Source organism: Scomber japonicus, chromosome 4 (assembly GCF_027409825.1).
Source record: "Scomber japonicus isolate fScoJap1 chromosome 4, fScoJap1.pri, whole genome shotgun sequence".
NCBI lineage: Eukaryota > Metazoa > Chordata > Actinopteri > Scombriformes > Scombridae > Scomber > Scomber japonicus.
This window is the reverse complement of record NC_070581.1, coordinates 22,344,162-22,369,993: the sequence shown is the minus strand read 5'-3', so window position 1 is coordinate 22,369,993 and position 25,832 is coordinate 22,344,162. Positions and strand designations below refer to the sequence as shown.

Here is a 25,832-nt window from a genome sequence, read left to right as displayed (position 1 = left end):
CAACCATTGAACAGACAAACATCCTCTCACATACACACACACACATATCAGATCACGGTCACTTTTGGGGACATTACATAGACTTACTTTCATTTCCTGGATGTTTTCCCTAACCATAACCATGACTTGCCTAACACTAATCCTAACCACCCAAACCTAACCATAACCTTAACCGCTGACCCATAAGTCCGATTTTTTCAACTCAATGGCATTATTTATTTCAGCTTCCAAATAGCACTATCGTTTGTATAACACCACCAACCCATCTACACACACACACACACCACACACACACACACACACACACACACACACACACACAATCCTCTGGCTTGGAGATTCTAAGCAGCTGTGCTGTGTCTTCACCCCGCACCTCAGTGACTACAAACACATACGCAGAGTGACACGGTGAGGAGTGAGTAAACAGCAGCCCACACACCTGGACGGGGAGAAGAGGAGAGGAGTGGTGAGGGGAGCTGTGGCACAGTGTGCCACCAGGTCAACTAACAAAACACAGGCTGTACTGGCAGGTCGCTCTGACTCTATTCTCTGTCTATCTCCCTGCAGATGAAAGACCCTATTCAACTAAAGAGTGCTCAGCAGCTGTGTGCTCTCTCTCTCTCTCTTTCTAGGTGTGTGCGGCTGTGTATACCTGGGTGTAAAGGAGAGAGAATAAAGACAGATGGAGGTGGGGCAGGAGAGAGAAAACAAGAAAGAGAAGGAGATAACGTATGTTTGCAAAATGAATCAAAGGGCCTTTTGTATTTGAGATGGAATAAGAGAGGAACAGAGAGAGAGAGGGGACAATGAAGCGATGAACTGAGAAGTGGAGGGCTGGACTGACTGACTGAGAGAGTAAAATTGGAGGAGAGTGAGATAAAGGTGGACACGGTGAGAGGCAGAAAATGGAAGTCAGCTGTAATGGGGAAGGAGAGACTTCATTAAAACATGCATGTAATTACAAATTACTTCACTGAGGGCTCTCTCAAAGACAGTAAAAGAGGCCTAACTTAATCTCAACCACTGCTCCCCTGTGTTTAGTCTGAGCCAAACTCACAGTCAGAATCACATTACACACACTAACAGCACCATTAACCTCTGTAACAGCTCTATCCTCGGGGCACACACACACACACACACACACACACACACACACACACACACAGACATTTACAAACAATGAAAGACACATAAAGCTAAAAAAGCAGAGTCTATTTCCCAAGGTTGCAGAAATACTATGCTCCCTGTATAACAAGGTTGAGACACATGCTGGGAGAACTCACATATAGCATGTAATCATGCATTCATCGGAGTAAACACATGAAATCACTAAACCACTCACACTGGCCTGCAGACAATGTCAAACACCTAAAAATACAGTCAAACCTGCAATCAAGCAAACAAACGTACACAAACGCAGTCATATACACACACAGTTGTTTACACCACTCCAACCGATGTGCATCCGGTATAACCCATCCAAAATCTATTACTGCACGCTCAGTCGAGGCCAAAACAGTGCCTTTGTCTGGGGAGGAAAACAAGGAGCTCTTTTAGCAGGCCCACAACGAAACACCCCACAGCAGGATGGTTTTAATATTGTAAAACGGTACCAGCTTAATGCAAAACAATAAGGTCAGAAAGCTTTCAGAGCCAGTTTATGTTGTTTTCCGCAGACAGCTGAGGAGCAGCTTGTGGCGCTCGCAGGCAGGCTGCTGTTTAGTGAGCCCAGTCAGGGGTGACTAGGAATGTGCCTGAGACAGAATTAAGGAATGCTGTTAATTGGACGGGAAAGGTTTTCACAAGCTGGACCCGCTGCAGATGTTCCAAAGCTGAGGTCGCGGGCCGCTGACTGAAATCACCAACTCACAGCGGGGCTGAGTCATACGTCGTCACAAAGTCTTGTTAAAGGGCTTTCTGGTGATCTCTCAGACGAGAACCAGGTCTAGGAACATTAGTGCACATGATTAGGACTACTTAATGGGCCAGGATGGGTCATGGATGAATGGAGTGAGGGGGTTGGGTGGTGACAGTGCTGAGAACCTGTGAGATGAAAGCGGACATTCCTGCTTGTTCTGTTGTGGCTCGGAGTGTTTCATTACACACCTACGTTGGTTTATTGAAAGACTCAGCAGCCACATCAGAGCCGCACTATGTAACTCTGTTACTGTTATAGTTTTTCCAAGCTTGAGGGCTCAATCACATTAAAAATATTAACTCCAGTCAGTGGTGACCATTATGTCCTTTGACCTGAGGTTATGTTAGTCCTTGGCATGATGACTTAAAAGCACTGATGTATGTGTGTATGTGTCTCACCTTACGAAGGCGTCCATTACTGGTTCCTAGAAAAACCACAGTGCGATTGTGTACATTGTCCACAGAGACCGAACTAAGGCCAGAGTATTCAAACAGAGGAATGGCCTTCAGGGGCCGTCGTAGGGCCAGTGGGTGCTGCAGGTGGGCCGCACCGCAGTCCAGCTGCTCCGGCTGCAGCTAGAACAGAGACAAAATGAAGAGATCAATCCCCATCGGCTTTCATACGGAAGCATAGCACACAGATTAGAAAACAGGAGAGAACAGTGCCCTGAATGATGAAAGTGAAATGAAAAACAAGAGCTGATAGTAGCTATCACAACGGTTCAGCTCATTCTTCTAAATCACTTTTTAGACATCTCAGTGAATACTTGAAAAGGGCTTACAAGGGTCTTCAACACTCATAAGACTCTGCTTTTGTCAAATCCTCAGCGGGCAATGATAAAACATTAGTGCCATGCTTGGATGAGCACCAGGATCTATTGGGAATTCTCTGAATATTTTAGAGCACGCAGAGGCAAAAAAAAAAAAAGAATTAAGCACAGTGGATATTTGTAGAGTCGTTTCCCACGAGCCCTTCTGTTCGAGGCCTCATCTCTCTTATCATAAATTGTGTCTGGCTTTCCCTCAGTGCTGGCCTTCAGACTGTCGACAACAAGAAAGATCACATTTCAGCAGCCATGGCAGCATAAATGCTAAACTAAAGAAAGACTAACTTTATTCTGTGAGGGATAAGTAGGTTGTACTACAGCAGGGAAAATCACTTTGAACTGAGTAGTTGTCTGTCTTAGGGAGGCCAGCGGTCCAATTTAGATAGTATTCAGAAAACTGGTCATGGGGGAGCTGGGGCCAGAGCCGACAAGGCAGTGCCAGCGGGGAGGGCAACCTTTCTGACCTGACAGCACAGTGGTCGTGGGGCATCCTCCTTTGACCTCTTCTCTGTCAGTCAAAACCACCACAATGAAAAGCTGGAATTTCGCTGCATTCCTATGAAACTGTGCTTTTGCTATTAGACACCATCAATATGGGGTGAAAACAATGGGACCATATATACAGTAGTGTGCAATGTTTAAGTTTCCTTAAGGGCAAATATTTAGTTTGGTATGCAAGTGGAAAGCATGCAGTTAAAAACACGAGATAATATCTGAGCATGTGTTTATGACAATGCAGCTGTTTATTCACTATCATTGCTAAATTAGTGGTTGGGCTATAGTTATATATAGCAGCCGACTAATGATAAAAAAGAAGACATGTCTGAGATTTTACTGAAAACGGTCAACTATTGACCCCTTCCTGTCTTCATATTTGATAAGATAGGGAGTTGCTGGATGTGAGAAGAGTCTCACCCTTCCCATAACCTCCAGCATGGCTCTGGAGCATCTTTCCAGCTATCATGACCTCTACTCGTGACATGGGAGATCCTCTCTCCAAGTCATGAGCCTTAGGGCTAAAGAGGATAACTGCTAGCAAACATGAATGGGAACTGTCAGGGAGATACAGCTAGTCATGAGTGAGTTTGTCTTATTTTTGTAGAGCCAGAACAACTTTAGGGTACATCTGGTTTCATAAATCAGAATTGGAAGCAGCTTTATTGACCAAGCATATTTAGGCACGCAAGGAACACTCTGTATCGAAACTGTAATGGTCATATTGAAGCTCCAATTTTAAACCTTTCACTGAAAAATATCTATTAATGCAAAATAATAAATAATAAATTAAAACATGAATAAAAAGAAAAACATTTTTTGGTCAAAAATGAGAAATATCTGATGGTGAGGTTGATAATTTCTCAATTGTGCCCTTATGGCAAATGTTGTCACCTAGTCTGCCTCATCAAGATACTGACACTTATACTATATTTAACCATTTTTGTGTCAAATAAGACTTTTGGACTGATTATGACCTGTTCACTTTTACTTTTTTTATTGCATAACATGTCTAGCCATGTCATGAAATCAAAGCAGATAAAGTGAAGATAATTAAATTAATAATTATCTTTACTGAAACAAGAGATCTATTAGTACTTACCACCAGGTTTCCCTTCATAATGCAGGCTGCCCCGGAGCCCTGGATAACGCTGTCCAACACCTGAACATCGCTGCTGGGAGAGTTAGAGCAGTTCCTGCGGCCCTGTCTGATCTCTTCCTCGATGTCTCCAAACTTGAAGGCGCACAGGGCAGACTTTCTGTCACCCTTGGAGAACACTCCGAACATGTACGGTTCTGAGCTCTTACCGTCCTCTGTATGGATCTCCGCGGGGTACACGGACATCAACCGGTTGTAAATGTTCCCGTTAAATCCACACTGTAGGGGCATCTGAATATAGGACTCCGTGAGCTTCCTGCTCTCCGGGCCGGTGGATTTTCTGGGGGTCTCGGTATCCAGACATATCCTGGCAAGGATGCTGTTTGGCTGGCTTTCCTTGTGGCCCATTTTCGCGTCATTGTTGAAGGCTATGTATGAATAACTCTTCTGCATAAAAGCGTGGACGAAGTTCAGCTTGTTTTTGGTTTTCACCTCTTGTTTGATCTTGAACACATTATCCTCTGAGGGGTTAATGTCATAGGTGAAAAGTCGGGATAAATCCTTGACATTCAAAGAGCGGATGGCGATCTCCGGGGTGTTTTCAAAGCGCAGGTCCTCCTTGCTGTGATTCTTGGGGAAGAATTGGGTACCAGCCCCTGTGTAGGTCGCCCCGACGAGAAGCCGGGTGTTTCCCCCGTGGCTCCTGAAGATGAGCCCCACAGTGGATGCATTTGGGTGATTGGCAGCAATGTTAAGCATGCTGGGGAAAACGGTCTTCTCGCCCTGTGGTGGGAACTCCACCGCTATCTCCGAAATATTCTCCATTTTTCTGAGCTCACAGAAGCCTTGGTACACGGATCCACATGCCACCACTACCCCTTGCTCTCGGTCCAGCTCCAGGAGCTTATTGTAGTTATCAGTGAGGGATTTGGGATGCTCGCACGGAGCCTGTGGAAGCTGTGGCGCATGGCACAACAGGTTGTCTTCCACCGGACCGGTCCTCTTCTCTACCTCGATGGTCAAGGTCCCGTTCAGCTGGTAGATTGTGTTGACGGTGGCCAGGTAGACCTTTCTGGACACCGGGTCCACCACGAAGTTATTAGTCTGATTTGGAGACGCGAATGCCTGTTGGATGTGCAGCGCACTGGCACTCCGGCGCGTCTCCAAAACCAGGACGCCGAGAAGCAGAACAGCTATCTCTATCGAAGGAGGCATTTTTCCTTCTGACCGGCTTCCGCGTGTTCTGTGCCGAGGGGTGCATTGAGCAAAGACAAAATTGTGTGTTTGTTCCTACTGCGACAATCCGAGAGGAAAGGCTGTTTCCTGCTCAACGCCTAAACCCAGAATGACGCGATAAGCGAGTCGTGCTTCCTTTTCAGGCTGCCTCCTCTGTCCCTCTCTGCCCACTGTGCAGCTCAGCAGCCTTTCTCTCGAGTCACACTGAGCCACAATGCCTCACTGAGATTGTTTTTTACGATCTCCAAACAATAACCTACTGGAAATAAGTAAATAAATAAATATAGTAGATTTATCGACGCGCAATTTCTGGACATTGTCATACACACGAATGATTAAACTTGTTTGGAGTCAGGTCCGACTTTTTGAATTGATTCATAAATAAAGCATGAATAAATGACACATTTAAGTAAATTGCTGATCTCACTGGGAACACATTTGTCACCTCATTAACCCTGAGAGGTCCGTGGGTGCTGCCTCCCTGTAATATCACTTCACATCAAAGCGCTCCATGTCACACCACTCTGCTGTGATTGAGCACTGTTATTAGATGTAGGCTACTATTAAAGCTTCTAAATACCTTCTTTTTTCCATTTTCCCAGGTACATTTGAAACCCATTTTCTCTGATGTATGCTAAACCATCAATATTTAAAAATGAGCAAGGTCGAAAATTAACTTAAGTTGAAATAATAAATTATTTAAACCATATAGTGGGCTAGGGTTATGGTTAGGGTTCTAATGACCCTCTACTTTTCCTTTCAAGATGGACCACTTGATGAATCTCCGGCCCTGCGTGGTTCCGCTCATCTCGGGGTTAATGACGGGTCACAGTCCCACCTCCTGTGCTCCCCAGTCCCTCGGCTCTCAGATTAGTTCTGCAGATCCGGAGGGTTCCGTTTTGGGCACATACGGCACGGTAAACACCGTGAAAGTGCTACCAGATGGTCAAATCAGCACACCTTTCCGGTTTTTGACATTCAACATAGCTTTCTTGCGCGCTTTACCTCATAAATATTCAAACACAACACATGTGCCCCCACTCAAAAATGCACGAATATGGTTAGCATTTTTTGTCTCTGGATGGAGTGTGCCTGACAGCTCTGAATAGAAATGCATGGTATCTAGTAGGGAAACTACCAGCAATGTGTCAGACACTGCATAAATCAGTTTGCAGGCGGGCCTAAAAGTAGGCTATATTATCTCTGAATACATGCAATAATTAAAGTTGATAGTAAATCGTGCCCAATCGCTTGTGTCTATTTACTCCTACTCCTCTGGGGACCAACTTACTCTCTCGGCTCCCCCCGCCATCACTTGCAGCTTTCAGTAGGCTAGATAAGTGCGCCCCGTGTTTACCTTGGCTCACAGCCATGCGCATCAAATCTGGCAGTGTATAAAAGGAGGAAAGCGCTCTGATAAAGTGCAACATAATGACCCCCCAAATGCACAGCACAATGACTGAGCCATGGACAACCTCAACAGCGCGCGCTCGCATATGTGTGTGTGTGTGTTAGCGCGAGCCTCAGTGGGCCTTCAGGGGGAGTGTATGAAGTCCTGCAGGGATAAGACTCGGTATGGGTCAGAGCTGTCAGCATCAGATATCACCGGCGAGGTGTGACTGAGTACTGCGGTTTGGTGCTGCTCAATCAAACACGACATTCAGGGGGATTAAGATGTGTGTATGTGTGTGAGAGAGAGAGTGAGAGAGAGGGATTTATAGAGGGTGAGAAAGAAAGACAGCATGAGAATGGTAGAATCAAGTTGGGGAAACGTGCTCTCTTGTGTTTCTATTAAAAATATTGTCCCTTGTGACCCAATCTGACTTTTGGCAGTATGATAGTGGTTAAAGGAGCTTTCCACCCAACCTGTTTCCTTCCTGATAAGGACCCCGACCTCCCTTATAACAGACTACTCACATTCACACAAACTACACGCAACCTTTCACAGCCAGAAAAACCCATTAAAGACAAATAAGGCTTACCATCGCCATCTAGTGGTCACATGGCGAACCTGCAGGGAGTGACTCCTTAAAGGGGATTCAAATCATAAGAAGCAGCCCATTCACTCACACAGGCATGGATCACAGCGAGTCACTTTTAAAAAGAGATAGTAAAGGCACATGAGTTAGTCAGGAATGCACTTTATTTATTCCACACTTTGAAAAGGACATCAAAAGGCACTGGAGTGGTTTAGCACACAACCCTATATCATAGGAGTTACTGCAAGGTCAAGCTAAAATCAAAGGTCAGCTCACTCCCTACTTGTCTGCTGCACACAACATGGCAAAATTGAAATAGCTTAGTAAATCTATTGCCATGTTAATTGCACAACTTGAGAGGAGTCAAGTTTGATGAACAAGCTAAAGTCCTTTCTGAGGGTTTTTATCTTTAGACAAGGACGACAGTGATCCTGACCTGAGCCAACTCTTCTTATCCCGCTGAGGACGACTGTCATAAGAGTGACAACCTTTGAAATCTCTATCAAAAGATTTCTCAAGTCTCGACCCATGTGTTATCTAGCAGTGTGCTAAAGTACAGCTGTACAATTCATCAGTTTCTCAACATGTAATGCAGGGTGGACTATTTAATGTGCTCGGTCATCTTGTCATGTCCTTGACTAGATGACAAAGAAAGTATTGGAAAGACTGGACATCAAGCTAAGGAACTGTACTCAAGAAAGCAAGTGCAGAAACACACATCTGAAGAATTGAGAGTCGAGTTCATGTTCAGATTGTGAAATTTCTAACAAAACGTCTGTCGCAGAAGTTGTCTCTCCCAAAAAAAAAAAAACTTTGACATCCAGGCAAAACATTCATGACAGATCTGAATAGAAGACCTTTCTTTCCTCTTCACGTGGACCCTTTTGGTGCTCCAGCATCCCTGGGTAGACAAAGGTTTGGCACTGGGTGATTACACTATAAGATAGTGTACTTGTAGAAAAAGGACGGCCACAGGGATAATGCGCAGGGAGAGTGTCATATACAGGCAGTGTGCATTTGACTGGCATGGCAGTGGAGAGATATGAAGCAGCATTCATGTTCCAACTGAGATGGAGCTGGATAAGTACCAGTGGTCTCTCTTTCCAACCTGATCATATCAAATATGGTGGTGGTGCGGTGAGGGGGAGCAATTATCCAGGCAAATTGGTTTTACTTGGACAATGGCCTTCTGTCATTGCTTTTAAGCAAATCTGATTCCCGTGTATTTTTTGTATATATTTGTATACAAACATGTTGCTTGACAGTAACCAGATGTTCTGTGTACGTTCATGTGCACTTTCTGTGGGTGAGCATCTTCTCATTCTACAGCTGCTCCATTCTGACTTTAGGTTTCATATTTACTCTCCCCTATTAAACAGTTTTACTTAAAAAGGACATAAGTAAAAGCATGTGGTCTTTGCTATTAGAAATGGTAAGGAAGCACAAAAAAAGTCTCTAGTCATTATGACGCTCAGTGGTCATAGTCAGTCCTTCAAAATGTTCTGTCTGAACAACATTTCATCACAGCAAGTAAGGAGCAACTCCCAGGAAGGTTTTCAGCCATGGTTCAAATCTACCAATCACAGCTAGGTAAGAGTTATCTTCCTAAAGGCAATCAACCACATGATCACATTTGCATGTCTCTACAAATGGACTGAGCCTTTTGGGTAAACCGCCAGCCCATGTTTCCTGACTAATCTCCCCTTCGTGTAGAGTGAGAGGAGGGTAATGCTACATGGTATTGAATAAAATAACGTTGAAAATAAAAATAATATTATTAGAAATAATAACATTATAATTGATTAAACCCTAAGGATAAAAACAGTACAACGCTGCATTCTGTGAGGGATATCAACACAAGAGTTCATTTCAAAAATGTAAACAGTCTCGTTCCATCCTAAGTGAAAATCATGTATCTTCTCAACTTTACTTGGTTTCTTCCGCTTTTCTTGATTCCGAGCCGTGTCCGAATGTGCTCAACCGGATTATCAGCGCCGGCCACACAGCCATCCTAACGGCAATCACGTTATTCAAACTTCCTGCATGGCTGCAGCTACAGTATAATGTGGTGTCATCAAAAGCAACAAGTGCTGGCTTCAGTCTAGTCATCCTGGGGGCTGCAGGGCGCGGTGTGTATACCCCGAGAGAGCGTCCCAATTTCTCCACAAGAAGGCAAGCAGGAGGATGAGGAGGAGGGTGGACAGTGAGCGCGAGCGTGTCTTCATCAGGGGGACCACACAGTTGGCCACAGTTGAGACAAAGACCAGAAGGACAGCCATAAGGGCCAGCAGCACATTGATAAGTTTTCCCAGGAGGGTCCTGGCCGTGGCATTTTCCAGCCCCTCCAACTGGACGACCTGCTGTTGCTGCTGCTGGAGCTCCATCTTAGAGATCCTGGTCTGACATGCTTCCAACGCTTCCTGCAGAGCACACACAGGAATGAAAAAAACAAAAAACAGTCAGCAATGTCACCTTTTTCAAGTTTAAACTAAACCCCAAACATACTATACATTTCATAGACCTTTACCACCCTCTGCTGCCGGGGAAAGGAAATGCACTCATGGGGCAACTTGAGCTGTGAGTACAGTTCATGTTGGCACACACACATAAACCTAAGCCCACATAGGTAACAGGATACGACAGGTGAAATGCGAGTCAACCACAAGGAAATGCTTGCCTTATTAACAGACACCAATGGACAGACCGGATTCTTGGACTCAGGCTGCCTATTTACAGTGTCAACATAAGCAATGAGATAATGCTTTAAAGGATGGAGGGTGTGTGACCACCTCAAACTTTCTGTTTAACTTGACCATGACGTCTAGTTTGAGCAGCCCACATAAGCTTTACTACTATTTAAAGCTGTAAATGAGTAAGAGACAATGCACAATGATACGAATTACAGAAAACTGGTAAAAAATTTAAATTAAAATTTGAACTCAATTTTGTCACGATTGTTGATACAGTGAATCAGTTATCTTGAAGTTGTTGCTCTAACAGGATCTATCTGGCTAAATTCAATAGCAGTTGCTGAGCGTGCTAAGAGCTTGGGGGCAGGTGGCTGGCTAAAGGAGCGGGGACCAGTGAAAACAACAGCCATGATTCAGTTTGTTTATCTCAGACATTGTGCTTGTGAACAGACAAACCTGGATGTCTCTGGCTCTTTCATAGGACTGGTAAGCGATCTTCTCCTCCATGCTGGCCAGTTCCTGTTTGAGGTTCAGGATCTCGTTCTGATGCAGCTCTGTGAGGTCATTCAGTTGCTCCTCCAGACGTTCACACCTGAACACACAAAACACAGACACACGTGAGAGTCAGGGACATAATTAGCTTAAACAAAGAAACATATGTAGGCTTTACTAGAAACAGACCCTAAAGGCATCTGACCACATGGCACCTGACTGAACTGATGACTGGCCCTGACAAGATTAGGACATGTTTACCCATCTGCTGATCTCACTGGCCAATCACAGACAGTCAGCAGTAGGAGAATAGCCAATAGGATGTACCCAGCAGGAGCAAGAGGGATCTACAGTATACTGCTGTTTATTTTGGCAGGGACATACAATTGGATGGTTAACATAAGACGAGAATAGGAGTCAACACCTGTGCATGTATGTCTGAGTTTCCTCTTTAAGAGAAGAAACTGATGATTTTTGTTCTGTTTTACAGCGTACATCTTCAGAAATCGAATCCTTGGGGTTTTGCTACTGTTGGTCAAAATAAACAATTTGACAGCATCACGTAATTTATCATTTTTTACATTTTATACACTAAAATAAACCATTACATTCTTCTAGGGCTGAAACTACCCATTATGTTCATTATTGATTAATCTGCACATCTAGAAAATGATGTTTTAATAGAGCCCAAGACGATATCCTCAAAGCACCAACATATCAAATTTACTGTCATATAGGATTATATAGGTCATTGTTGCTTATATTACTTAAATTAACTGACTATCAAAATAAACAGATACATTTTTCACTCATTTCTGCTCTACATTCCTCGACAGTGAAAATATTTTTTGGCAGCCCTATTTTGAGACATTTTTCATGCATTTCTTGGTTACTTTAAAATTGAATTCACTCCCCGAGGAGCTATTTATTAACATGATCGGTTTATATGGTTATTCCCAGTGGTCAGGCTGATAAGAGCTGCTTAGCGGTCATTTTGTTGGCTATTATTGTGGTCTTAGAGGACAAACACTGAAGGCTGTGGACATTTTAGGGAGAAAAATGCTCATGTTTCTTTGACAATGTTACTGCTCACTTTATCTCTCTGCATTTCCACTGTCCGGCCTCTTAACTGCCCCTCTTAATCTTTTTTACCCTGTTGTCAGAACATTCTGGAGGAATGCAAGTGTGTTTTTAAGGGCAACTGCCTACAGACAGACCAAAACAAAAACAGAAGACACACAGAGATGTCTGAGTCTTATAACCAAGATATGCAGAGCCAGACAAGAGTTAAAATAACACTGAAGACCTTTGTACTCAGAGGACACCTGTGAGGTGTACAGGTGTGTCTGTAACTTTTGTGGAGAGCTCCGTTGAAATGTAAACTGCTGTCTCAAAATGACCAAACTATCATTCAGCTACATGCAGTGCTGAGGATAACATTTCATCATATGGTTCAGTCTAAATTCTTAAGAAACATGTTAGCCATTGTTTGAGGGAAAATTAAAAAAAAGAATAAAAAGACTGCCACTCAAAATACTTAGCAGTGACACATATGCTTTGAGTATAAAAGCCGTATCTGTATGTCAGCTCTATTTGTTCATGTGGATGAGGTCACTGTTAAGGTTTCACTTTCATGTACTGTGTGCTAGTTTTAATAAAAGAAATCTCTGGAGCATGCAGAGCGAGTGTTGCCTGTGATGATGCGTATCCAGACAGCAATTTTAATGACCAGTATAGTATGTGTTCAGGATCTTTCTAAATATAGAAGTTATTCCTGTTTGCATGGTGCTTGACTTTCAGGGGATTTCTTGTACTAAACTGGAATTGTTACACATTCTTGCATCTCTTCTCTGTAAGACATTAGTACCTGAAGCGTTCTTCTTGCAGTGCCTGCATAACAACTGTGTAGTCTCTCTGATAGTGGCTCTTCAAACCGTCCAGGCTCTCCTCAAGCCTTGCCTGGCCATCCCTCAGTTCCTGTACCTCCTGCAGTAGCATGTCTAGGCTGGAGCTTTGACTCCTCTCCAGTGTGTTGCCTTTAGAACTGGGAGGGCCTCCAGGGGCCCCAGTGGTGCTGTTGGCCCCCGCTGAACCTGACGTGGCACTAGAGCAGTCGTCCTCACTACCGTACTTGGGACTGGACTGGAGGTGATGCCCAGCACTGCCCAATGAACGTCCGCCAGTCCCTGTCACACCTTCTTCCACTGAGGGGTCATCTAGAGAGTCTTTAAGTGAGGGGATGTTGTCAGCGCTGCCAAATCTGTTGCGAAACAGTGAGGCAATCTCCCTGGGTTTGGAGACGACAGCTCCAGCAGCAGAGTGGGTGGCTTGTGAGAAGCTGGAGAGACCTCCCTTGACGCTGTCTACCACACCTTCACTGAAGCCTGTGACTTTGGCTCCGACATCCTTCAGGCCCTGCTGCATGTCCCGTAGAACATCCTTGGGCTGCCGAGGGATGCCATTGTGCTCCACTTCCCGCAGCTTCCGGTGGTAGTGCTCAAGTTTTCTTTGCAGCTGCTGGATGGTCTGTGCTGACTTCTGGTTCTTTTTCTCAAAAACCTGACAATCACAGAACAGGTTTTCATTAGTCTGGAGAATTAACATTAGACTGCAACAATATATTTAGCAAGTTCCCTCCTTTCCCTCAGGGACAAACAAACCGAACAAACAGGTTCAATGTTAATACAGTGATTGCCACATAATGTTTACAGGCTACTGGAAATATGAGCTAATTAGTCACCAGATTATATTCCTTTTTTTAAAAACAAAATGTACTCATCCACAATGCAATAACTTATAATTTCACCTGCTTGATGCGTGTGCTTTGCTGTTTGTCGGCATTGTTGGCCAGTTTGAGGTACTCAGCGACATTGTCATCCCTGGCCGTCTGCTCGATCTTAATCTGCTCTGTGAGTTTGAGGATTTTCTGCTGCAGCTGGGCTATTGCCTGCTTGGTGCGCTGAGGGTCCGGGGTGCTATCCTCGCCTGCAGAGAATGAACCGTCTGCTCCACATGACACAGCCAATGGTGTTTGGCCCAACCCGCTCACCTCTAACCGGTCAATCTGAAGCAAGGAGGCAGAAAAAGAGAAGAGATTAGTGATTAGTGTAGGTAAAGGGTGAGAGCAGGGAATGAGGTATTCAAGAGGAAAATAAAAAAGGGGGACAAACAGGGAAGAAAAAGTGTGGGTGAGAAACCTCAATATGCTGACATGTACTGAAAACAGAGGCTTCTGCATTTCTGCAGCCAGTTGCCTGGAAAGAGGGCAAACTGAGTCAGTTGACAAGGCCACTTGCGGTCAGTTTCCTCTGAAGAGGAAGAGGCGAAATAATATTTTTGCATAAATGGATTTACAGAGTAAAGAAAGTAGAAGAAAACAATGACTTTCATAATTCACAACACAATACATCTAGATATATATCCATCTATCCACAAATCTTTTTTCTTTTGTCAAACAGGTGAGAACAGAATCATAAGATCAGTAGTCTAATCTTTGTCTTTTTCTTTTCAGGTACTGCAGGACAAGACTGACAGGATATTAGATTTTTGATTACATCAGTTTCACAGATTAAAAATATTTGTCTGTGTTGCTTTTTCAGATACTGACCTGATTATGTCAACAGACCACAAAGCATTTGTGTACAAATCAAAGACACTATCTAAATTGTGTTTTTCCTGTATTTTCATAAAACCAGATAAACCCACCCTGCGAGGATGATGAACCTCGCACTTTCAATCAAAGACAGACGGTGTGATTCATTTCCTCAAACACCTCAGGTATGAACACACAGATCACTGCGCTACTGCTGGAACTAATCGTGCTTCAAAAGGGGGATTGTGATCAAAATATTCTTCCCATCACTGAGCAAGCACACAACATAAGCAGCTGAACCTGACAGCGCACCATAGGGGCTCAAAAGCAAAGCCAGGGCACAGAAAGGCAGAGGACCAGTTTCTCACCTTGACATCAAACCGGTCACACTTTATTACTCACTATGGACTAGGCTTTGTTTTTTATTACCACACCATAACAGGTAAAAACAAAACGCACAAGCGTGACACTTGCATGCGCAACAGCGTGCCTAATTGGTGACAGGTACCACAGTCAACACCAAATCACAACGCATCCGGGACAAACCCTACACTCAAGTTACTGTTTTTTTCCCCTTACGTGATTAAGCGCAGATAAACTACCTAATCATTTCTCGTTGTTTCTTCCTTTTTTTTACCGCAACGTGCGCAAAAAGCGGCACTCACCTTTCCATTATTAGTCAAACGGAGAAGTTGTTCCCAGTGCATTTTCCCCAAAGTGAAGGCGAGCTGTGTATTTTCATCGGTGCTGACACTCCTGTAAAGTTAAACAGCTCAATCCTAGTCTGTGTAATCTCTGTGCCGATCCCTTCAAGGTTCGCCGGACAACTCGCCGGTCTTGTTGTGAAAGTTGAAGCGCACCTGAAACTCAGTTGACTGGGCAGAACGAGAAGCCCCGCCCCCTTCACCTCCCTCCCCTCGCAGCTAAAAAAATGACATCATCCTCTAAATTGCACGGCAGGCAGTCGTCAATCATCCACACTCAGAGCACAAATATAGTTCCTCAGTCAGGGACTTTTTTCTTCTTCTTTTTTTTTTTTTTTATTGTACAAGGTTCAACGACAGACTTCAAATTCAGACAAACAAGAGTACCAAGAAAACACCTGTTGCCACTTTAATAAAGCTAAGAATGAACTGTATTGTCCAAGTATAGTAGCCCAAAATATACTCACACACAGTGCAGAGGACACATTCAAAGGGAGATACAGATAAGTAGGCTAATAAAGATATAAAGCAAACTAAAACATAAGGCAAGAGCTAGACAACATGGTGTAATACCGATCAAACTGTTGTTATGTACCGCATACCGGTAGTGCAACTACATATGACTAATAGTAATTGATCTCTGTTACTTTTAACAAAACAAAAACTGAATGAACTACATGGAAGAATACAACAAAAACTCCCAAAGCCATCCCAAATGCTCACTTTCCAATATACTTCACAATTTATTGGAAAACAAAACTGGCTGACAAGTATTTACGATCAGACAGTTAAAAGTGTGAAGTGAAATACTATAATCAAGTTGAACAAGAGGTTACAGGGCCAGTCTGGGAGTCTGGGCTGCAATGTGACACTATATCAACTCCCAGTCTGTGTCTGTGCCAGCCAAAAGTGAGCCATACTGGAGAGCAAGAAAAACCAGTCTTACATCCTTTCACCAAACACATACACAATTAGCTTGGGACACATTCCTCCGAATACTTGAAAAATACTACAGCTTTGGCCATTCATGCAAAGAAACAAAAAGAAAAAGATAATTTGACTTTAAAATGAAGCAGAGTATGCATGGATTACTGTCAGCATTCAAGACTTGTTTTGTACAGTAAGTTCATGAATCATCATTAAATCCTCTTGATGGGCACACAAGAAGATCAAATGAATCAAGAGAACTAGAATAGCTTGCTGGGCAATGACAAGACAATGACGTTTCAGAGCAGCACCTGGTCTGATCTTGGTTATAAACAAAACACTATTAATAGCTTTATGACGACTAACATGAACGAGGGGATCATGACACCGAAATATGAACTCCTCTGAGTAAACTTGAAGACTTTTTTTGTTTGCTCTTATCTCAGAGATAAGTCAGTTATCTGCATAATCAAATGTGAGCCCTCTGACTAAAAAGTTATAGATAAAGAGGGCAAAGGGCGAGTTAACAGAGCCCTATGAACTAGAGTACCCTGTAATGCAGAGTAGATAGAGGTTTCATAAATTGAGATAAGAAGTCCTGGTGACTAGTACGCACTGGCACCAAATTGACAGCCTTTCATTGATCACATCGAATTCAGTGTCAGCAGAGCTCTTCAGTTATGTAGTAGTAAAAGAACCACTCACATTGGGGAGTTCAGGTGGTTTCCAATACTGTCACTGTCCCTTTATGATCTCATTTTCATACCATACATAGCAAAGCAATGTTTTCATGCCCAGCTTTCTGATGTAGATACAGAGTTCCAATTACCGACAGTGAACAAATTGTCTGTACGATCAGTGTCATCCCCAAATGGTCCAGTTTTTCTGTGACTAATCATGCATGTAATTAAAGATGGTGAGCTGAAGGATTAGGCTAATTTCCCAGGGTTAACAGAGCCAAACATGTTGATGTGGTGAGCCACTGAAGCAATGAGCGACACTGGAGAATGTGCAGCCTTCTGAGGGAAGCTGTGTGTGTTTGTAAATGAAGGTGGTTGGGTGGGGGGGGGCCCTAATCTGTCTCTGATTAGACTTTATCAGTTAGACGGAAAGACAAAGGCTCTGCTTGGACCTGTCCCCTGCCCCCTGGCTCCTTACATTCACACACACACACATTCTTGAAGGAGTCCTTTCTCACTCCACCTATGTCCTAAACTGGGTCCGCCTGCTGGTGGGTCTGGTTGTGCAACAGCCTCTGATCCAAGTAAAGCTGGTAAGAGCCATGGAAGGGCAAGCCTGACTTACCTTGGATCCACACGAGGTCTGGAAAAATCCAAGCTAAACCTAAACACTCAGACCTACGGCGATATGTCTCACACAAACAGGCATTTAGAAAGCATTATTAGACTAATGTTGTTAGATATGCATCACACATAATTAGATACACGCAACAAGAACATCTTGTGCTGCCCCATATCAATCTCTCTCAGCCACACTGAACACACATATGCCCCAAATTCCTGTCTGTCTGTTCAATGTAGGTCATAGAACAGAAAATGGACCGATGCTTTCATAAGACATTTCCTTTTTTGTTTTGGGGAAATCTCTCCGCTCTCCACATGCAGACACACCATACCTTGCCTTTTTGTTCACCTCCAAGTCTTGTTTAATGTGTTTGTTATTTTGTCACATAATTCAGGTCAGTTAAGGTTCAGTTAATATCGAGATGTTCAGATGGACAAAGAGTGGAAACAGTCTTAAGCTTCTTCTCACACACTGATAGATATCTTACACTCTAACCAGGTCAGGTAGAGGGGAATATGAACCCCTGTTCCTCCCGATACTGCATATTGTTTAAAGATGTATGAATTTGTACAGCACATGTTTAAAAATAAATACTATTTGTAATTTTTTTCTAATGATAGCTTTTACACCAGTCTTACATAGAGTATTTAGTGTAAACATTGCAATCATAAACCACAGCATTGAGCTGTGGCTTTGATTGTTGTGGATATAAACATTTTGGTCTGAGAAGCCTACACTATCTCACCCTCTTTCTATTTTCTTTTACACAGAAAACAGTTATGTCATCTATGCCAAGGTCAGGTTTTGTCTATTTGTATGTGTGAGTTGCAAGAGTACAGTACCTTGCTTGTTATGCCTCGCATTCCTGCAGAGCGGTTGTGAGCTTCCTGTGATGTCAGCTTGCATTTCTTGTGCAGCAGCGGTGTCACGTGCCAATATGCGAGTGTGATACTACAGGGATACTGTAACTTCAGGTTTCTTCTTGGAGCTCTGTTCTGCTCTATACCTCTCCTATTACAGCATTCTCTGAACCACGGGAAGAAGTGCAAGGCTGATATGTCACGGTACATCACAGATTTAGCAGCTGTAGGCTGGGCTAGCTCACTCTCCAACCCCGCTTATCTACAGAGTCCAATATCCATGAGAGACAGGATCTCGGATCCATACTAGCCATCGGAAGCAGGGTTTTTACATGAATGCTCGGAGCTATGGCTGAATAGAGTCTGTGATCCGTCCATCTTTAAAGTGTCACTCTGCTTTGTATAGATGTCTGCTCTACATTTATACCAGTTGTATCTGTCTGACATCACCAGTCACCCTCTGCTGGCCTTCAAAGCCAATCATCTCTGACTGACTGAACTTCACACTCCTGATTAGTTGGTTTGATCTTTAACCCTGCAGTCTGAGGTGATGGTGGCAGGTAAGGTGATTGTCATAGAAACAAAATAACAGCGCTTTTATTAAACTGATAAAAAAGTGCATCCGTTTGCGGCTGATAACTTGTGTGGTTCGCTGGTCGAAATAGATATGAAGTGAGCATGTAGCGAAGTGTGTATGGGTCCATGGAGAGTGTAGCCGCACTTAGTTTATTATTATTAAGTTAGCTATTTTAATCAGTGTATGTGTTAAATCTATCTAACCCTACATTTTTTTTCTGCAATAGCCCCCCCTCTCATTTCCACATGGTTCCAGTTCCCATCCAGGCATGCCAAATAAAGCAGTGCTGTAATTGACACAAAAGCAACATTTTTAATGGAAATCCGCTTTCTCTTTTCCTTAAGGGGATCCAATGTGGCAACAATGAACCTCATTCACTAGATATGGAAAATTACATAACTCTGTGTGATGCTGCGCAAGGGGTAGTTTACTCAACACATGCACTCATGAACTGGCATACAACACAAAGTTGCACGACTAATCATGCAAACACATACACACATACACTGGCCAATGCCTGCCAGTGCATTTGCTAAAGAATTAGGAGTGTGAGAAAAGCCCTTGTCTTCACATACAAAATAATAATAGAAACAATTAAAAAACAGCAGCTGAGAGTGTATGTCTGGGAAGAAAAAGAAAAAGAAACACTGAGATTTTCTAGGCCTCTAGCTATCTAAGCCACTATCATAACAAAAGACTTTCAATACCAAAGATTTCAAGTCAAACTGAATGTTCTTGTACCAGATTTTGTGGTTTCTACAATTTTGAAACACCTTATATGGTTTCGACACAGTGCAGTCATGCAGGAAACACAGGACGTAACACACCCAATTCCACAGGTGAGTAACTGAACTGGACGTACAGGATTCATGACAGAGGGCGAATCACTGAGGAAGTGATTAAAATGTGTCAAAAGCTCAAAACATAAATGTTGTAAAATGATTGTGATGAACAAACATAAACTGTATACAAACAGAGACTCACAGTAGTGGGGGTGTCAGCAGTTACCAGGTTGAGGATGACCTCCATGGTGGGGAGACGCATGTGCACGGTTCTGTTTGGTCAGTCGCTCGGTTTGTGTGTACCCTGGGAGGTGACCACAGCCGAGGGAGAAGGAAAGAGTGTGGCTCTCTGAGACCACTCATCACTCAGGACATTTCTCCCAAACAAAGTCCACTTGACACAAAGTCCACTGGACAAAGCGTCCACTTGACAACAAGAAAGTAGTGACTCTTAGGAATTAGTGGTGGTTTGATTGAATATCCAGAATCCATAGAGTGCTCAGTCCTGCCAGCAAAGAACCATAACTATTGATAGTCGCAGAGTCTAGGGAGCGTTGTGCTGCCGGTTCACAGAGCAGCCGCTCCTCAAAGCCCATGACCACGCTTCAGTGCTAACACACGCTCTGCAGTACACAGCATCCAACAGAGAACCTATGGACACACACACACACACACACACACACACACACACACACACACACACACACACACACACACACACACACACACACACACACACACACACACACGCGCTTCACCGAGCACGACTCCCACAGACAGCTTGCATTAGTGGGAGAACAAGGACTCCTCTGGAGGAAAGGGTCAGTCTGATGTGGAATTGGGGTGGCATAGCCAAGGCAGTTAATCGGATGAAAACTTCCCGGGCTGGACGAAGGCAGGGTTAAAAGAAGGAAGAGTTTACTGTGAAGTTAAGTGTTCAAAGAGTTCGTCGGGCATAAAATCCTCAGAGGGAGAGAAGAGAGGCAGAGACCCAGAGGACGGATGTGAGGGGAGCGAGGGAGCAGACAGGGGAAAAAAAAGAGCCCACCAGGAGCTGTCACTGAGAGGGAGACGGAGCAAGAGAGGGAGCAAAGGAGAGAGGGGTTGTGAGAAAGCTTCATGAGGCGAGGAGGGGGGCTTTTCTTCTGTTGGAGTTTCTAGGCCAGCTTAGCCCCAAAAACAGTTGCGAGCTGAGGCAGAAAGAAAAGGAGAAAAAAAATCTTCCACTCCCCCCCTTCAATTATAACACAGTTTGATTGTCACAGCCAATCAGCTTCCTGTGTGATCATGTTATAATGAATCACCTACTGGAGCCTGCTAACAAACAGGGTCGGACCAAGTATTCCTCCTGACCAATAACACATCTTGAATGCTTGAACTGTTCTTAAGGTGGCGTTCAGAAATGTCTTGAGTGTTTTTCACACATAGGTTGTATAACAGGAAATACGCAGATGCAAAGAAGTGGACAATTTTATTTGAAGGTGGGGGGAAAAAAAACCTGCACCCAAGAGAAAACCCAGATTACACAGATTACACAGTCATATGATGATTACAAAGCTGCTATTCAAAACTTTGCATCTGTGTACACATGAGAACAGCCTACAGTCTAACATCGTCACTGTTACTTATGAAAAAAAAGTGCTTTGACATTGCTTTGGTAATATTCTACTCTGCGATTCCACAGCACCAGCATGGTTATCACGCTTGTGAGTGCTAAATGATGTAACAGTTCATCAGTTAAATGTAACTTAAAAAATGAAACTATCCACTTCAGCTACAACCCTTTAGCTGTTTTCATTTTCGACGTGAGGTCACTATCAAAATTCAACGGTTACTCTCATGCTGTGTTTAAACACATGCAAATTCATATTCAAATGCTATCACAAGCGCCATTTCATGAGTTCGGCCTCATTGGTTTTAATAACAAAATCTTGGTGTTTGTGAGGCCACGCTTCCAAAAGTGTACAGACCAATTAGGGAGAAAAAGCAAAGCAGGGAGCGTAGGGGGTAAGGCAGGACAAGGGCTGCTAAAGACTTCTGTGCAGAAGCTGAGAGGAGGGAGGGGGAGAGGAGAGCATGAATGCAGGCTTTAATGAGAGAGCAGGAGGAGTTAGGGGACCAGGAGAGAGAGAGAGGGTAGGATTTAGGGAAAAGGCTGCTTATGTAAGAGCAAACCCAACTTGTGGTGTGTGTGAGTGTAGTGCAAGTGTGTGATGTGTAGTTTTGACCCCAGTGTTGAAAGAAAGGGGGCACATAGCAACATCAGTGGTCCTATGGCTGATCCCATTCCTAACATTACAAAAAAAGAGCATCAGTTATTCTGAAGCTGCATATTGCCTTTTTTTTCTCCCTTCACTGAAAACAGTCTTCATTCTTCTTTTTTTCAGCCTTTTGAGCACCCACATCATAAGATCTTCTTTTTACTGATGACTTAACCGTCAATCATTAGTCAGTTAGGGGATTCCCATACCAGATTTACTGACTAAGAGCTTTCCTTCAGAGATGAATGCATTACATACATTCCTTGCTCTGCTCTTAGTGTCATTCCAGCCTGAGGTCCAAGTCTCCTATGTCAGCCATCTGGGCCCCCAGCAGCCTCCGTCAGTCCAGGAATACTCAATCCTTCAGAGTGACTCAGGACTTTACACACTATCTGGAAGCACGCCTTAATAACATACCCCAAATAGCAGCGTGGCTCCGTAATGACTAATTTTCAGAGGGGTGTATACTCGTGTCCTGACAGGTGACTGATGCATAAAAAGAAATAGAAAAAGGGAGATGTAAGCCTCAAGGGCAGCTTTACCATAGTAGTGCTAAATTAGCTGGTCAAAATTAGGAGATAGAAAAAACAGCTGTGGCTTGTCATTCTTGACAGAAATGATTGATAGCTACATGTTAGCTAGGATGGTAATAGAAGTCTAGGAAGGATGAGAAATCATTGCAATACACTTTGGAATATTAGGCCTAATGGGACACTATAATTAAATAAAATGAATTAGTATTAAATATTAAATATTCAGCTTCACAGTGGTCCAATTTGTCAGGATTTTGGGTAATTACACATCTTGTTACTGACTGCCCAATCATATCATTCATTAAAAGTGTTTTATTGTTCTATTCTTCACTGATACAGAGTTGAATGGTGACAATATCACAGAGACACATCAATCTATGTGTGAGTGTGTAAGATTATCAAGAATATTTGTGAAAACAAGGTCAGTAAAAAGCAGTTGTAATTTCAGTTTAAGTCTCCTTCAATGTGTTTGACACATCACATAATAAGATCTTTGTCCATATTACTCACTTACATACACATGCATTTCATGCATTTGTTAAGAGGACATGACCCGCTGAACTGGCGATGTATACAGCCAATCCAGAGCAGGCATGCTTATCTCATTATATGACACAACCGGCAGTCACCCTTAAGGCTACGATAGTAATCATACGATCTATATCATGATCTTTCTGCTGCAATTAACAAGAACACAGAATGATATTCATCAAAAAATCTAATGCGCCAGTGACACAATATTGCATTAAAAACATGTTATGCGCTAACATTAAGGCTAATAAAAAGTTTTCTACACAACATAAATGACAAACTATATAGGCTTCAACAAAAAATAAAGAATATTATGATAAATGGCTTTAGAGAACTATTCAGCCAACCAACCAACATTTTGTATTAAACTACTCAGAGTGAAATGTATCAAAAATCTCATGTTTTACATAAAGGTATGGCTTCAAATGACTTTTCTGGTTTTCTGACTTAACAACAGAGCTGCTGTACATTTTGAATGGACAATGCTCTGGTCCATGAGCTCACATGCAAAGGCATAGAGAACAACTTGTGTGGAGATGCTTCCTCAGCCAGTGCACAGAGACAGCAGGACTCCCATAAAACATAATACTCATTGTCATTCTGAGGACAGAGCTTGGTGCTGAACTGAGGCCAGGCGAGTGCAATGCAGATGGTAAATGGACCGCATTTATATAGCGTCTTTCCAACCTTCCGACCACTCAAAGCGCTTTACAATAGATGCCAACATTCACCCATTCACACACATATTCATACACTGACGCCATGCAAGGTGCCAACCTGCATAGCCGGAGGACCTTATAATGCTCATTCTCAGACACACACACACACACACATACAGGAGGATCGAACCTCCAATCTTCAGATTAGTGGATCCGCTCTACCTCTGAGCCACAGCCGGTCCACATAGCCAAAAAGGTCTGAGAGAATCCAGAAGACACATCGAAGAGACTGGCTCTGATGTAACTGGCACACATACAGAGTCAGAGTAAAACATAAAACCAAATTAGAAGTGAAACTATTTACTATTTAACAAACTTTGTGGTCAAATATAGTGTAGTGGTAAGTGGTAATTTATATAAAATACACAAACATACTATTGATCCCTTATAAAGATGAAATCCAGCTACTACGAATGAAAGCAATTTCCATGAAAGCAATTTTACAAAATGAAGATGAGTGAGAATATACACATATTTAACTAACCTCCCCACTGTTTTACAGTAACAGTCCCATAGTGCCCTCCATGTGACTGTAAACTGTGAGGGGGTGTGCTGTTTCATGGTTTAGGGGTGTGCGAGATTACGTAAAGGCAGAAGAGCGAGGGCTTTGTCTGCACAGACTGGGGGTAATTCAAGCTTGAGAGAAGACAACCGTGACTTGGGGCTCAGGCCTTTCTAAACAATACCTTCCCCATAAAAAGAAGCCCCCTGTCCAAACCTGGCTGTCCAGTCCTCCCTGGTCTAAGCTGCTGGATAATCAATGGCCCTATTAGCAGTTACATAAACCACTGGGCACTTTATACACAGGGGCCATTATGACTGGCGAGGTCAGAGGGCGTGACAAATCTTAGTAGCCAACTCCAATACTGGCATGTACAACAGCCATGCAGGAAGGAAAACAAACAAACAACAATAACAGCAATCCAAACAATTTAGTGTTCTCAGTCTCATGTTTCTTAGTTCCCTGTCTGGAAACTGATAACAGTGAATAACATCAGGCCTCTGTTTAAGCATGTTGGTGTCATTAGTAGCATCTGGGTACACTCACTGTATGTTTACTCAGGAAAAAAAGGAGGGGAGCCGTGGAATAAGAAAAGTGAGAGAATTTAATATGCTCGATATGTGCACAAATATGGACACGAAATGGCTAAAAGGCTTGGATCTGAAGCTAATCTGTATGGCAATGCATTTCAAGCTTAGAGTTCACCTAAATCACCAAACTAAATCCCAATTTCCTCACTTACTTACTTTTGAGTTTTCGGATATCAAGACATGAAAGAATGACATCTGAACAACTTAAAGAGCAGCAAGTCTTTCAAGAAAAAATATTGTGTACATGTGCATGTGTTTGCTAAGGTACAGTATATTTGAAATGTTGACATTAAACATTTTTAAGTGATCTTTTGTTTGTCATCTGCTTATGTAAAAAAAAAAGATATCAGCCAATTCATCATCGGCAGATTTTTTAAAACTCTTGGCTATAGCTGCCATCATTTTGCATTTCCCATTATATGTATAAGAAGCACTGTGGAGGAATTGATGGAGACAAAGTGTGTATGCCCAGTGAAGCAGAGTGTGTGTGTATGTATGAAACAGAATGAGAATGTAAATTAAAACAGATTATGTACGCCAAATAAAACAGAGTCAGTGTGTGGGGACAGACAATGTTTGTCCACTGGAGGTCGTTGGTGTTGGCTCCGCATCTGTTTATACTCAACCCATCCTGGTTATGCAACATAGAGACAGAAAGGGCACTAGCCCAAAATGCAGAGTTTGTCTGGATGTTGCACAATACCCAGTATACCATGGGGCAGCATGCTGGTCCAAACACACTGCCAGCCTATTCATAAGCAGGAAGATGAGGGATCTAAAACAATCAGTTCTAGCTTTTTGGCCATGATTATTTGGTCTGACCCCTTCTCAGTTTTCTTGTTCTCTCTACCCAAATACTATAGAGTGTACTATGACACTGCGTTGACCTCCCTGCCCACTGTAAAAACAGACTTATTGAGGCCTGGATACAGTTAGGAATGATTTTTCTAGACACCACTGTGTGAATTAGGCCAGTAGGAAGCAGTACCTTTCATAACAAGAGGACAGATAATGAGGAATGACATTTGGCTAATAGGAAGTTTTCATCAGCGCTCGACAGCTATTATCTAATGAAAATCTTAGAGGGCATTCTTTCCCTGCCCGTTCAGATTATCTAACAAAATAATGGCGGCTATCTTGTGCGCTGAGGCTCCAAAACTGTGCTCACAATTATACTGTAACTTCCATTTCATTTTTAAACTGGTGGCCCAGGA

The 25,832-nt window shown here is 43.1% G+C and overlaps 2 protein-coding genes across 7 annotated transcripts in view; both read right to left on the bottom strand.

Annotated features, from left to right (window-relative positions):
• The window catches only part of plxnd1 (plexin D1), a 63,715-nt gene extending 58,144 nt beyond the window's left edge, over positions 1 to 5,571 (bottom strand). The window contains exons 1-2 of the mRNA XM_053317448.1: positions 4,342 to 5,571; positions 2,317 to 2,493 (exon numbers count right to left, since the gene is read on the bottom strand). Coding sequence (XP_053173423.1) covers positions 2,317 to 2,493; positions 4,342 to 5,553 — 1,389 coding nt within the window. The 5' untranslated portion in view covers positions 5,554 to 5,571. The remainder of the gene's footprint in view (positions 1 to 2,316; positions 2,494 to 4,341) is intronic.
• Positions 5,572 to 7,710: 2,139 nt separating this feature from the next.
• The window catches only part of tmcc1a (transmembrane and coiled-coil domain family 1a), a 41,302-nt gene continuing 23,180 nt past the window's right edge, over positions 7,711 to 25,832 (bottom strand). For 4 of the 6 annotated variants that reach the window (XM_053317584.1, XM_053317585.1, XM_053317583.1 and 1 more), the window contains 4 exons: positions 13,542 to 13,799; positions 12,603 to 13,294; positions 10,700 to 10,835; positions 7,711 to 9,973 (listed from right to left, as the gene is read on the bottom strand). In XM_053317584.1, coding sequence (XP_053173559.1) covers positions 9,659 to 9,973; positions 10,700 to 10,835; positions 12,603 to 13,294; positions 13,542 to 13,799 — 1,401 coding nt within the window. In that variant the 3' untranslated portion in view covers positions 7,711 to 9,658. Of the gene's footprint in view, positions 9,974 to 10,699; positions 10,836 to 12,602; positions 13,295 to 13,541; positions 13,800 to 14,992; positions 15,124 to 19,684; positions 20,139 to 25,832 lie in introns of those variants that run through there. The other 2 variants (XM_053317586.1, XM_053317587.1) reach the window with 2 other exon arrangements.